Source organism: Malaya genurostris, chromosome 3 (assembly GCF_030247185.1).
Source record: "Malaya genurostris strain Urasoe2022 chromosome 3, Malgen_1.1, whole genome shotgun sequence".
In the NCBI taxonomy this organism is placed as follows: Eukaryota; Metazoa; Arthropoda; class Insecta; order Diptera; family Culicidae; genus Malaya; species Malaya genurostris.
The window spans coordinates 296,578,557-296,591,680 of record NC_080572.1 but is presented as its reverse complement, the minus strand read 5'-3'; the positions used below and the strand labels follow the sequence as shown (position 1 = coordinate 296,591,680).

Here is a 13,124-nt window from a genome sequence, read left to right as displayed (position 1 = left end):
TTTGTCCAATACAAAAACATTATTATTTTTAGAGTTTCGGTATATTTACCAAAATTTTTAAGATTTTCAGTGAAATCCAAGTTTCAGTTTTTTTTTGGAATTTTGTTCATAATAAATTTCCAACTAAAATAATAAAAAATATATGTCATAAAATTTCAAAGTTTTGATTTGTTTTTTTTTGGCAAAATTTTCCCAATAATAGAAATTTTCTGTATTTGTACCAAATTTCTTGAAATTTTTTGAACGGATGTATAATTTTGATCATCAATACATCGTTTCTGGTAATGATTCCAATATTCTGAATCAAAAAAATGTACATGTCATCGCTTCAATTTTTGTGTTATATACATACATGTGAAAAAAAAATGAAAAATTCATATATATTTATAAATTTATCGATTGTTTAATTGTTTCTTTTGATTGTGCAGGAATGGTAGTTTAGCGAAAATTGTAGCTGGTATCACCAGCAATCGAATGATGTATAAAAATATAGGTCATCGCTTTGAATTTCGAGATATTTACGATCATTGTAAAAAGTCTCATCTCTTCTTAGGTTATCTATCTACAGTTTTCATTATAACTTTGGGTAGACAACCCTATTTTTAGTTTCAGTGCATTTTATTTATGGAAGTAGTACCTTTCCAATGGTGAACAAATTTTGAAGATCGGTTGACTAACAACAAAGTTATGACTCGGTAAAGTTGAAGTATCCAATATTTTCTATGCGACGTTTATGCCAAAGGAAAGAAAATTTGAAAGCAGATAGGGCATATTGGGCGCGTGAAAAAAACTTGGAACGGGAAAAATCAAATTTTCATTAGTTTTCCTTTGCCAATCGTCTGCTACAAAGTTTTGGAATCAATCTACGAACTTCACAAAATTCGAGGGTGTAAAATTTATTGAGATTCGTTGAAAAACAGCTGAGCTATGACAGCTCAAAGTTACCGTTCCAACTTTTTTTGAGGCTTGGTATTTGGAGTGTTAACACCCCTAATACCAAGCCTAAAAAAGTTACGCGAAGCACCAAGCCTCAAAAAAAGTTGAAACGGTAACTTAGAGCTTTCATAGCTCAGTTTTTACTTGACCAATCTCGATAAATTTTACACCCTCAAACTTTGTGAAGTTTGTAGATTGTTTTAAGTATGTCACTATTGTCGATCGCTTAGGGAAAACTGATGAAAATCTAACTGTAACTGTACTGTAAGGCATTTATGAGCTACTTATGAAAATAAGGTATTTTTGTCTTCTAGAGTGTTAAAACTAATTCAGGTGCATATTCGGGAAGATGAAGTTCACCCACGTTTGTTGTTACTCTATTTGATAATGTTATTACAGAGATTATCTGACTTTAAAAGCAATCGTTTGAATACCTCCTCCAGATTCACTAACCGATTGAATTTCCCTATACTTGTGTATTGATTAATTTCGACTTTCTTGCACTTCCTCGCCGAACGTCGAGATCATGAATCATCTCGAATTTTTTTTTTTAAATCGACTCTCTGGGACTTTTAATTGTAATATTTCCGAAATCGAGCGTCGAGTTCTGGTGTTATCTCGACGTTTCAGGCAATTCTAAGATATTCGACATAAAAAATAATTTACCGATTTCGGTGAACTCGAAAAAAATTTTTTTTTGTGGCACTAGATCTTATCGTTTCAGCCAATTTTAAGATAGTTGGAATTGAAAAAATTTTGTTCGTAATAAATTCCCAACTGAAATAATAAAAAATTTGTTTTGATTTTGTTTGGCAAAATTTTCCGAATAATAAAAATTCTCTGTATTTGAACCAAATTTCTTGAGATTCTTTGAACGGATATATAATTTTGTTCATCAATACATTGTTTTTGGTAATGATTTCAATACTTTGGAGTAGAAAAATATACATGTCATCCCTTTTATTTTCTGAGTTATATAGAAACATGCGAGAAAAAATGAAAAATTCATATATATTTAAAATAAATTATCGAATTTTAAAGGTTTTCTTTAGATAGTGCAAGAATAATAGTGATGTGAAAATTGTAGCTGGTATCACTAGTAATCGAATGATGTATAAAAATATATAGGTCATCGCTTTGAAATTCGAGATATTTGCGGTCATTGTAAAAAGTCTCACATTTTCTGAGGTCATCTATCTACAGTTTTCATTAAAAGTTTAGGTAGACAACCCTATTTTTCCTTTTTTTTCAGTGCATTTTATTTCTGGAAGTAGTACCTTTCCAATAGTGAACAAATTTCGAAAATCGGTTGACTAACAACAAAGTTATGACTTGGTAAAGATGAAGTTGTCATTATTCTATTCGCGATTCAGGTGCCGCATGAATGCTGATAGGGCATATTTCGAGCTTGAACAAAAACTTGGAAGGGGAAAAATCAGATATTCATTAGTTTTACCTAAGCGATCATCAATAATGACATGCTTAAAATAATCGACAAATTTCGAGGGTGTAAAATTTATCGAAATTGGTCTAGTAACAACTGAGCTATGATAGCTCGAAGTTATCGTTCCAACTTTTTTTGAGGCTTGGTATTAGGAGTGTTAACACCAAATTCAATATACATCCTAAAAACTAGCACAGTCTGAATTGCTGGTAAATGTAGCAAGGAAATTCAAAACAAGCCAGTAACGGCCTACTATGCCATTCTACTCAATTAGGTTACCTTCTGGAACGTGTTTCCACATGATCCCGAGTAGCTTTTTTGATGTAGCAGCTTCACGGTAAAGAGAAGTTCAAGGGTTCGGGTTCTATCTCTGACAATTATTTTTCGCCAATTTATTTTTTTTTTCATTCATTCATTGTGAAGAAGAGTGAAATATTTGAATCATTTGTTCAGTGTCCATTGAAAATCAAGGATAAAATTATTTATCGTTACAGTCGTTACACTCGTGAATAAAAATGCATTTCATTACTCTCAAAATAATGAATTCAGAAAATTGTTTGCAGCATAAAACAGTACTAGTCTTTGGCTTTGCTTCAAGTGAAGTCATTCTACTGTTTGCTGCTTGATAATAATGAAAGATTCCATAATCCATCCAACCTACCTTTCCGATGGTACCATTTTCGGGACTGCCGCTTCCGGTGGTTTGCAGAATCTGCAGATGGTAGTTGGTGAACGAAATCCAAACCAGATCCGTGGGCACACCGTGGAAGTAGTAGGTACAGGTCGTGTTCGGTGGTAGCGTGTGCCGTGGGCTCAGCAGATGTCCCATGCGTCCCCGTCGAGAAAACAGTACTTCGTCTAAAAAAGCAAAAAAAAAAGGAAAAACAGGAAAGTGAAAATTGAAAATTACTACACCTATTACAGTTATTCACATTTCCGCTCTCCGGTTCCCGGCGATGTCGAACGCAGAGCAGACAAGCCCTCGGTCCGAGCGGAAACCGATCAGACGTCAGAGCCGAAAGCGAAACAAACGGGCACATCCCGTCTGCAGGATCCCGTCATCCCGGCAAAAGTGAGAGAATGGGTGAAATTGCAATAATAACAGTAATTTCCTTTCCAGTTATACAGAGGATGAAAGAATGGTGCGAAATATAAATACGAATTGTCGGTGTTTTTCCTTGAGCTTTAGATGTTTTTTTGCTAAGTATAAAAGTGTGATAGATGAACCGAGAGAATTGGTTGTGGCATCAGCACTATCCTGAAATTTTCTTTCAATCGAAAGTCTGATGAAGCTCTCATTTCCAGGTGTCTACTTCATCTATGTTGCATTCTCACAGAATTCCAAATTTATTAAAATTCCACTGTTTCAGAAAATTTCATTGACCAAATGAATGAATTTATTGTTACGAATTTACGCAGCCAAGCTAACAAATAATCAAAAATTTCCTCTAATTCCAACTACGCCTCTAACCGAAATTGAACCCGACAAGTGGCTCCGAACAAGCGTGAAAATTATTCCAAACTCAAACGGCGAACGTTTTCCGCCGTCAGCCGGTCGGCTTAGCTCAAGCGGTCGGCATCCTGCCTGGAGGATGCAGGATTGAAATTTGTTATCCAATTTAAAATTCATAGAAATTTTTCGCCGTATGAACCCATCTCCGGTTACGCTGGCGCTGCACTCTAGGGTGGCCCGAAAAGCGGGATTCCTGTTTCGAGTGAACGGGTTTTTTTCATTCACCTCAGGGTCCGGAACGGAAGCTATGCCGAATTTCCGCTCGATTCGTGAAACTAGGAATTTTGTTGGGTCGGTTGGCCGTTCGTACGTTTATGGGGACGAAAACTGTTTTAAAAATCAATTTTACTAGTTGTTGCCAAAAAAAGTCGATAGTCGAGTGCAAATTGTACTCGGAGCCTGTAAAATTCTGTTCGAGTAGAATATTACGTCATTTGAAAAGTTTTGTAGTTAAGAATTGTATCGTTTGTAGAATTATGTCGCCTATAAAATTCATAATTATTTTCTGTGATGGATTTTCAGTCATAAGAAAACAGACCTCTCTCAAGTAAAGTTTAGCTGTACGATTGCATTTGACAGATGAACCAGATAGGTTGTTTATGTGTTTCTATTTGGACTGTCATGTACTGATCAGTCGAAGACGTTAGTGAATTTATGAAATGAAACCAGCCCCAGCATCTAGTTTTAGAATCCAGATGCAATATTCGAATGTCAAAAATGACTCATTTTTACTATTGATCTAACACATATTTAATACATTCTAGCGAATTTTTAATTGCAGACACATGCATGCTTGAAAAACTCTCTGTGAAAAACATTCTAGTAAAATATTGAGCGAGTTCGAGTGTGTGGAACACCTGTTCGGAAAAACAGATACGCAATCTGTTAGGTCAAAAGCGATTCCTAAACTCATGACATTTTACTAATGATGAAGCGGGTCACTTCGCCGAAAACCATTCCGCCGAAAGTCGTTTCGCCGAACGCCATTTCGCCGAGAGTCGATTCGCCGAATAGGTCATTTCGCCGAAAGGATAATTTCGAATACATTATTTTTATGCCTCCTGTATAACTGATGTGGCGCAGCCACATAACCGAAGCCAAAATATCTCGGCGGCATAAAGCCGCCGAGGCGACGCCGGCTGAGTTGGCCGCCGACTCGCAGTCGGAAACGGTGGCCTCTTGCATACAAACCTGTAATCGCCTCGATTGCCCGGTCTACTCAAAGCTAGGTTTCTTTGCTTTAGTTAGGTCCGAACGAGCAGTAGCGAGGCTAATTATTGGCTAATAGTCAACAAGTTTCCTTGGGAACTCCGCTCTGAAGTTCATGAATCAATCTTTATTCAAGAGTACAAGAATTAATGTTTATTCAAGAAGTACAATTGTAGGTCAACAAAACGGGCGTTAACGTGTTACCATTCATTTGTTTTTATTTTAAATCAATTCCAAATATAAAATTAAGACAATTGCAGGAATCGGCGAAATGACCCTTTCGGCGAAATGGCTTTCGGCGAAATGACTTTCGGCGAAACGGCTTTCGGCGAAATGGCTTTCGGCGAAATGACCCTGATCCCTTTTGGAGTATTATTTGTGTGTCATAATTTTTAATTGATGGAGAAATGTAATGCTTTTTTAATGTCGTTTATTTATATTCGGCTTTAACCAAGTTGCGGTCGTTCGCCGGGTGGAAAATGTGATGCTCTGAACGAGAAAAGCCGCTAACAACAATTTTCTCATCGGCTATTGTTCACTATTCACGCTTTCGTCCATTAGTTTGGTGACACTGTTGTTAGCGCAAACGTCTTCGTGGGATTGTTCTGTCTTATTGCTGTCATTTTTCAGTCGTTGAGCTTGTTGTTAGCTGAAGCATTGAAAAATAAGGTGATAATTTTGTTCATCATAGTGTTTTGTTGTTGCTAATATCTGTTTCAAAAGTTTGAGGTCGGTAAAGAAGTGGCTCGATTTTTCGTGGACATTTTCTCGCAGAGCTTATTGAAAAGAACCGCTTCCTGACAGTAATGATATGTAGCAGGCTGATTGTCGTAGGTGACGAGCGGTTTGCATGGAATCCGTTTGTCCTGACCGAAAGTCAAATGAGAAGGCACAGTCTTATCAAGCATAATAAACGTATGTCGTTCAGGATTCTCGTAAAACATCGATAGATAGAATTTCTCCGAACTGCGACATGGTTATTTCAATAAAATTATCGTCCAACGAAAAGAACCATTTGTTGTTGAATTCAAATACCTAACCATTTGTTGTTGAATATACCTAACCGTGAATAGAAATTGTGTGAGATATCTTACGCCGTAACAAAATTAGAGGGCAGCGTGTTTAACCACGAGAAAGTTCCTTTCAAAGTGAATGTCGCGTTTACTCGCAGTCAATCAAAAACAACAACATTTTGTTGAAGTGTTTAGCCATATCATAAAACAGAGTTTTTGCTTCCATATAAGACAATGTACGAAACACGAATCCATCACTTCACTCCGGAATCAAAACGATCATCAGTCGGTGAGCCACGTGCGAATAAATAGCGACACAGACAACAATAAATAGCGAATACTACGAAGCGATGTAATTGATTGATACAAAAATTAAAACAAAACGTTACTGATTCACCGAGGCGATGCACTAATTCACAAAGTGATTACACTACTTCCCTATCCACCGTATAATCCAGATTTGGCCCCCAGTGAACTGGCTATACGATGATTCCAAAAATGCTCATCGGTAAGAAATTCAACTCCAATAAGAAGCAATTGCCGAATGAGACACAACACCTAGTTTGAGGCAAAAGACAAATCCTTATACAAGAATGACATCCGGAAGTAAGATGATGTATAGATTTTGAAGGATTCATCGATTTCCGACAAAAAATGTGTTTTGCCTTTCTCTATAGAAAGGTATTAGAATTGCTGGAGAAACCGACTTTCGAACGGAGCCTCGGAGACCCATAGTGTTATATACCATTCGACTCAGTTCGACGAGATCGGAAAATGTCTGTGTGTGTGTGTGTGTGCACTCTTAGAAGATATTTATACGCGTTCAATTTTCTCAGAAATGGCTTAACCGATTTTAACAAACTTAGGCTCGTTTGAAAGCTACTGTCGTGCCATTGATCAAGTTCGAAGACCAAATGGTTGTGACTTTTGGTACCAGATATATGATGGTATATGTGACGTAACCGACAAAACACGTTGATTTTTACCGCTCTTATGTATATAAGGTTGCCAAAAATTTAGGATCACCTCTATTTTCGTTAAGCTCTAGTGCTCAAAAGTTCAAGCACCTCTAAAAATGCCTTCATGCAAAATTTGAGCTAAATCGGACATGCGTAAGGAGTGCTGCTCGGTGGTAAAGGTTTGACAATTTTCGATCTTGAATAAGCACCATAAGGGGGAGTACATGAAATTTCCAAAATCGAACTTTTTTTTTGATGCCAAAACTCTTAAAACTGCATAAAACATCGAAATCTGTCTGTCTGTGAATCCGAAAAAATATCTTCGGGCTTTCATTTCCCTATGACGTGCGGCACTCAAAACTAGCCTGGCTAGCAACATAAACAGTGTGGCCAATCGGAAAGTCAGCGAAAAATTTGATTTACAACAGTCTAAAAAAAAGTGTGAAACTAAAAATGCCTGTAGAGATTTATAAGAAAATTTATGCAGATTTGCAGATTTCTCTGCTCAAAACTACTGTTTCGCTCTCAAAATTTGCAAGCAGTGCTGAGAGTGACATTTATTTTTCGTCATTTTCGTCTATTTTGAGTCGATAAAAACATTACTTTTATTAACTCTGGGTGCAATATATTTGTCTTAAATAAGTCATACTTTAGTGGAGGTGAACCTTTCCCAAGTAGCAATCCGCAACTAGTTCTGATGCGACTAAGTCCAAACTATGTTGCAACAAGAGCACGAATATGTTTTTTATGTTATACTGGCTAAAACAAGGTGACAGCAATGTTTCCTCATAACCTAACCAGTTACGAAATAGTTATTTAGGTTTCAAATCACCACATCTTTTTGTCATATTGAATTAATAATAAGTTATAAGCTATCGTAACTTAATCCAAACATATCTTTAATCGCAACTTTATTACTAGCTACTAGTTGAAAATAAGTTTATTAGACTCCAATATTGGCAACCCGTAACTAGTTCTGATACCACTTAGCCCAACTATGTTGCAACAAGAACACGAACATGTTTTTTTATGTTATGGTTAAAACAAGGTGACGGCAGTGTTTCTTTATAACATAAACATTGAACTAGCTATCATTAGTAAGTTATCGTTACTTGATTCTAACATATCTTTAATCACAGTTTTAGTTTTAGCTACAAGTTGAAAAAAGGTTGCGAAACCATTATAAATACGTAAGCGTATATGTAAATCGTTACTATGTGAATTGATGTAGTAATAACTTAGATATTATGAGATTATAACATAAAATTCTTCATTGATTCAGTTAGTTATCGGTAGGTTTTCCCAACGTTATGATAACGAAAATGCAAACAAAACAACCTTTGTTGGCTTGAATATGGCGAATACAATATGGAGTCTCAAGAAGTGTATGAAACGTAAATAAAACCAGGAGATTACTTTTTTCCAAACTACTTTTTGCCGAAAATAGTGAAAGGCAGAATAATCATTTTTGTTCTATGCACTGTCATAAATACGAAGAAAATAATATAGGGATTGAGCATCGATTGTGATAATATTATAACTCTCATGATATATGAATTTAAAATGATAAGAAATCACTCTAATTTGAGCATTCTGAACATAGCGTTATTTTGTTGTTTATTTTTCATATCTTTATAAACAGATTCTGATTGAAGGCGCATGAAAAACAGTTAAGTAAAATTGAATTCCGCTCGACAGTTTTAAAATCGTTGTGAAATTTGTACCTTGTATCAAGTTTGTGATTTAAAGCACTCTCCTGCTTTTTTATTGAAGATAGAAAAGTATTCTGGATTCATTCAATGTTTATAATGTCGATGGTGACTAAGTTTCAACTAGTTTACTTGGAAACAAGTTATTTTCAAGTTATGAAAAGATAAGTTATTCTAGTATGGCATTACAACGTAACGACAACTTATTTTTAGCTGAAATAACAACTAGTAGAAACTGCGCTTTTTGAGTCATGCAAGTGGTTAGATGTTAGTAACAATCACTCAAATATCTGGTTGCAAACTAGTCACAAACAAGCTAGCGTAACAAAAATTGTTACTTGGGTTACGATTACCAAGTAACAAATTTAGTTACAGTGACAAGTCCGCAACAATGTCTCTGACATTACCCAGCACAGCTTTTTTCGTCTATTATTGAGATTAATATTCGATTGGTGGGTAATTTCATTCCAAAGTTGATATTCACATGAGATATAAATACTTTCCATCTAAAAGTACAAAAGTACACACTCAAACAAATAATCACATCATAGTTATGTAAAAATTTATGTGAATATTTTCACCCTACTGTTCACGTGGTTTTTAATGGACTGGCATTCAGCATAATCCAGTAAGAGTAACGTGTTTTAAAGATAAAATGTTGTGTAGGGGTCATATCACATTTACCTTTCAGTTCATATCACATTTTGGTACCAGAGAATTGTTATTCTAAATATTGGTTGAAGTCAGAAGGAGACTTCCTCAGATTTTCATATAAACCAATAGGATTCTTACCATGAAGAACATTTATTTCAGAAAAATAGCATAGAAGTACTGAAAAAAAACACAAACAAACGATAACTTTGCGGGAGTGAGTTTGTAAGGGTGATAAAACCAGCATAGCTGATATATTATTTTTCGCAACTTTTAAAGCTACTGACAATTTAAGAACTCACTGTTCTCAATATTTGAAATCGAATTTTTCACACTGGAAATTCACGTAGATTGTTTGACGTTTGGTCAATTTACGTTAACTTAATGTGAAAATTCTATTCATTTTAGGGGATGTTCGCATAACATTAATTATCGTTGCGTAAAATATTCAACTTTAACGTGATTTTTCAAGTAAATCGAACAAGAATTCTTGTTTAAGTGTAACATTCTGCACGGGTGATTGTGAAGCACAGTGTTGAAAACTAAACTAGTACGAGAAAAATTTTAACTCGTTTTATTCTTTTTTTTGTTTCAAACAAACGTCATCCACCCTACCGCGTCCGTTCAACTGCTCACTGAGTGACCGTGATCGGATGGATTTCTTGGTTGCTTTGATATTTCGTCAGGGTAGAGATTCAACACTTGGGGCTATCTTTCGTTATTTTTTGTTTATTTGTGTGCGTGTGCGTGCCTTTGAACATTTAATTTCGGATATGAACGAACCATCACAGGGAGAATTAGATAGTGTACTAACGCATCAAATTGCACCGGTTTTTTAATATTGATGGGAAACATAACACGGTTGGAATATGTTCGTGTTTTTGTAAATAAGTAATGCTATGGTGGTGCATAAGAGCAACTAGAATATTTGTTGTATCATAACATAAACTGTAGGTTTCTGTGAACGCAAAAAAAATTTGAGCATATAATTGACTCGAACAAATGAGCCCTTTTTTTGAAACTATCTGAAGCAAATTTGTTGTCAAACATAGAACTTGGGTTAAAACTTAGTTGTAATGAGTATTTTTTTAGTTTCCAAAAATTGTCCAGCTTAGGCCCAGTCTCTCATAATCTAATGAAATTATTAATAGTATAAATACTATTAGCTCTTATATCATCACTTTCCGTAATTAGGATCGAAGTTCACAAAAAATACGACGTCTTTTATTTAACAAACACAGGATGGACTCTCCAATTGACTCATTAATTGACAATTTCAGCTGTTTAGGTAGCCTAGATGCAGACCACAATGGATTTTCCAAATAACTGTGCAAAAATTTTTCCCTTCTTTCGGCTTCCATGTTGATTGTTTACAAAGTACAGTCGATTTGCGGAATGTCAAAAATCATACGTGAAGCTGACAAAATTCCCGACACGTGGGCGCCAAGAACTTCCAAATCCGTCCACCAGGAGCGCCACAATATGAGCAAAAGTTTGTTCCAATTCTAAATGAAGCAAGCTTTAACTTGATTCGAAAACATCACTTCGATATTGTACGCCTTAAAATGGATTCAATTGTCGATGGGGTCATGTGCACACTGGACTCTTCATTTACAAGCGATAATTTAGCGGAATTTGGCTGCATATCCAGTGGTTCTTAGTATGCAAAAGTTAAAACCAATTGTAGTCGCAAAATATGTCTGTTTCACATGTTTCATTCCTTGTATTGTTGCCGTAGTATTTACGAAGACTTTCCGAATATTATCGATGCTTTTTACCGAAGGATCAATCAAACTACACTAAAGACTGTCCCAACATTTGCTACTTAGCCATTGTAGACTAGCTGGCGCACCTTCTTGCGAACGTTCCTCATTAAATTCCGTACAGACTTCTTGGCGACAAGTTTTGACTTTTTTTTCAAATCTTTTTCGAACTGTTGAATGGTTTCGGCTGCCGAGACATATTTCTTTAGATGTGCCTTCGTTAATGCCCAAAATTTCTCAATTGGTCGAAGTTGTGGGCAATTTGGTGGATTCATGTCTTTTGGGACGAAAGTGACATTTTTTGTAGTATACCATTCTACCGTTGATTTCGAGTAGTGGCAAGAAGCAAGATCTAGCCAGTAGACAACAGGATCCTTGTGGCTTCGAACCATGGGTAAAAGTCGTTTTTGTAAACATTCCTTGATGTATAATTCGCTGTTCATTGAAGCAGTGGTGGTGAAGGGTTTCGAAATCTTATTGCAGCTACAAATTGCTTGCCAGACCATACCTTTCTTACCAAATTTTTCGACTTCAATCGATGTCTCGGACTGGTTATACGGTTATAATATTGTGGTCCCTGCAAGGATTTGTAATCGAGTTTCACGTAGGTTTCGTCGTCCATGATTATGCAGTTCAAATTTCCACCAAGAATTGTATTGTACAGCTGTCGAACCCTCGGCCTTATCGATGCTTCTTGTTTCGGACTATGTTTTGGTTGTTTCTGCTTCTTATAGGTTCGAAGTTTCAAACGTTCTTTAGCACGAAGAACATTTGACTTCGAAGTGCCCACTTTTTTGGCCACATCCCGAACTGAAACCTCCTTCTTTTGCTCGAACGCCTTCAGTATACGTTTATCCAACTGAGGGTTAGCAGGACCTTTTTTTCGACCCGTTTTCGGTTTATCCTCAAAGGTGTTATCCTCACCGAACTTCCTGATTGCATTTCTCACGGCTTTTTCACTTACTCCTTCCATTTTTTCTATCTCTCTCAGTAACAGTCCGCGTTCTGTGCACCATTTGTACACAATTTTTCGACGTTGTTCTGCTGAAAGTCCACGCATTTCGAAATAAACTAATGAAAACGAATAAACAACTGCACAAGTGGTTAGAGAAGAGTGTAAACAACAGCACGCAGCCAGAAAAATTGACAGATTCTGAACCATCGCGAAACGGCAGCGGTTTTTGGTTGCGTCCATACTTTCTGGGACAGTCTTTATTACTGAGTGTACTGGTTACCGGCTTCTGATTCTACAATTCTCGATCAAACTTTTGTTTTTCTCCAGAAGGGATTGCTGCCTTTACATAAGAAGCGTAGTACACCTCCACTGTTTTGGCCGGATTTAGCGTCGGCGCACTATGCCAAAACCACTCTCAATTAACTTGCGGAAAAGGGTATAAATTTCGTTGAGAAAAATATCAATCCACCAAATTGTCCTCAGCTTCGACCCATCGAACGTAACTGGAGAATCGTGAAGAGGGTTTTCAAGAAGACTGGTAAGGCAGCTGGGAACATGTAGAAGTTCCAAAAAAAATTGGGCTCAAGCGTCCAAAAAATGCGATGCAACACTTGTCCGGAACTTGATAAAGAGCGATCGATCAAAAGTTCGAAAATTCGTGAAGGAATAACTTAAATTTCATCCGGTTTTCATTATGCTCAAGTTTAACCTCGTACAATAGAGGATCAATTTGTGGATAGTACTGAATACTAAGTATGACTGTTGTAGGCAAATATACCCGAGCTTTTTCCAAGTGCTTAGGATTAGCGTATTCGGCGACAACTTTAGCCCTACAGGTCAGAAATCAGTACTTTCTTGCCATGAAGCTCCACACAATGATGCCGAGTATATGGCGTTTCTTTGTGCGATGGATGAAGCAATATAGCGGACTTCTAACAAACACCAAGACAAAGGTTTTACACCAAAAGTAGG

General features: G+C 36.4%; 1 protein-coding gene across 2 annotated transcripts in view; it reads right to left on the bottom strand.

The window, feature by feature from the left end:
* The window catches only part of LOC131435237 (uncharacterized), a 401,022-nt gene that overhangs the window by 20,471 nt on the left and 367,427 nt on the right, over window positions 1-13,124 (bottom strand). For both annotated transcript variants that reach the window (XM_058602906.1, XM_058602907.1), the window contains exon 11: window positions 3,042-3,238. In XM_058602906.1, coding sequence (XP_058458889.1) covers window positions 3,042-3,238 — 197 coding nt within the window. The remainder of the gene's footprint in view (window positions 1-3,041; window positions 3,239-13,124) is intronic.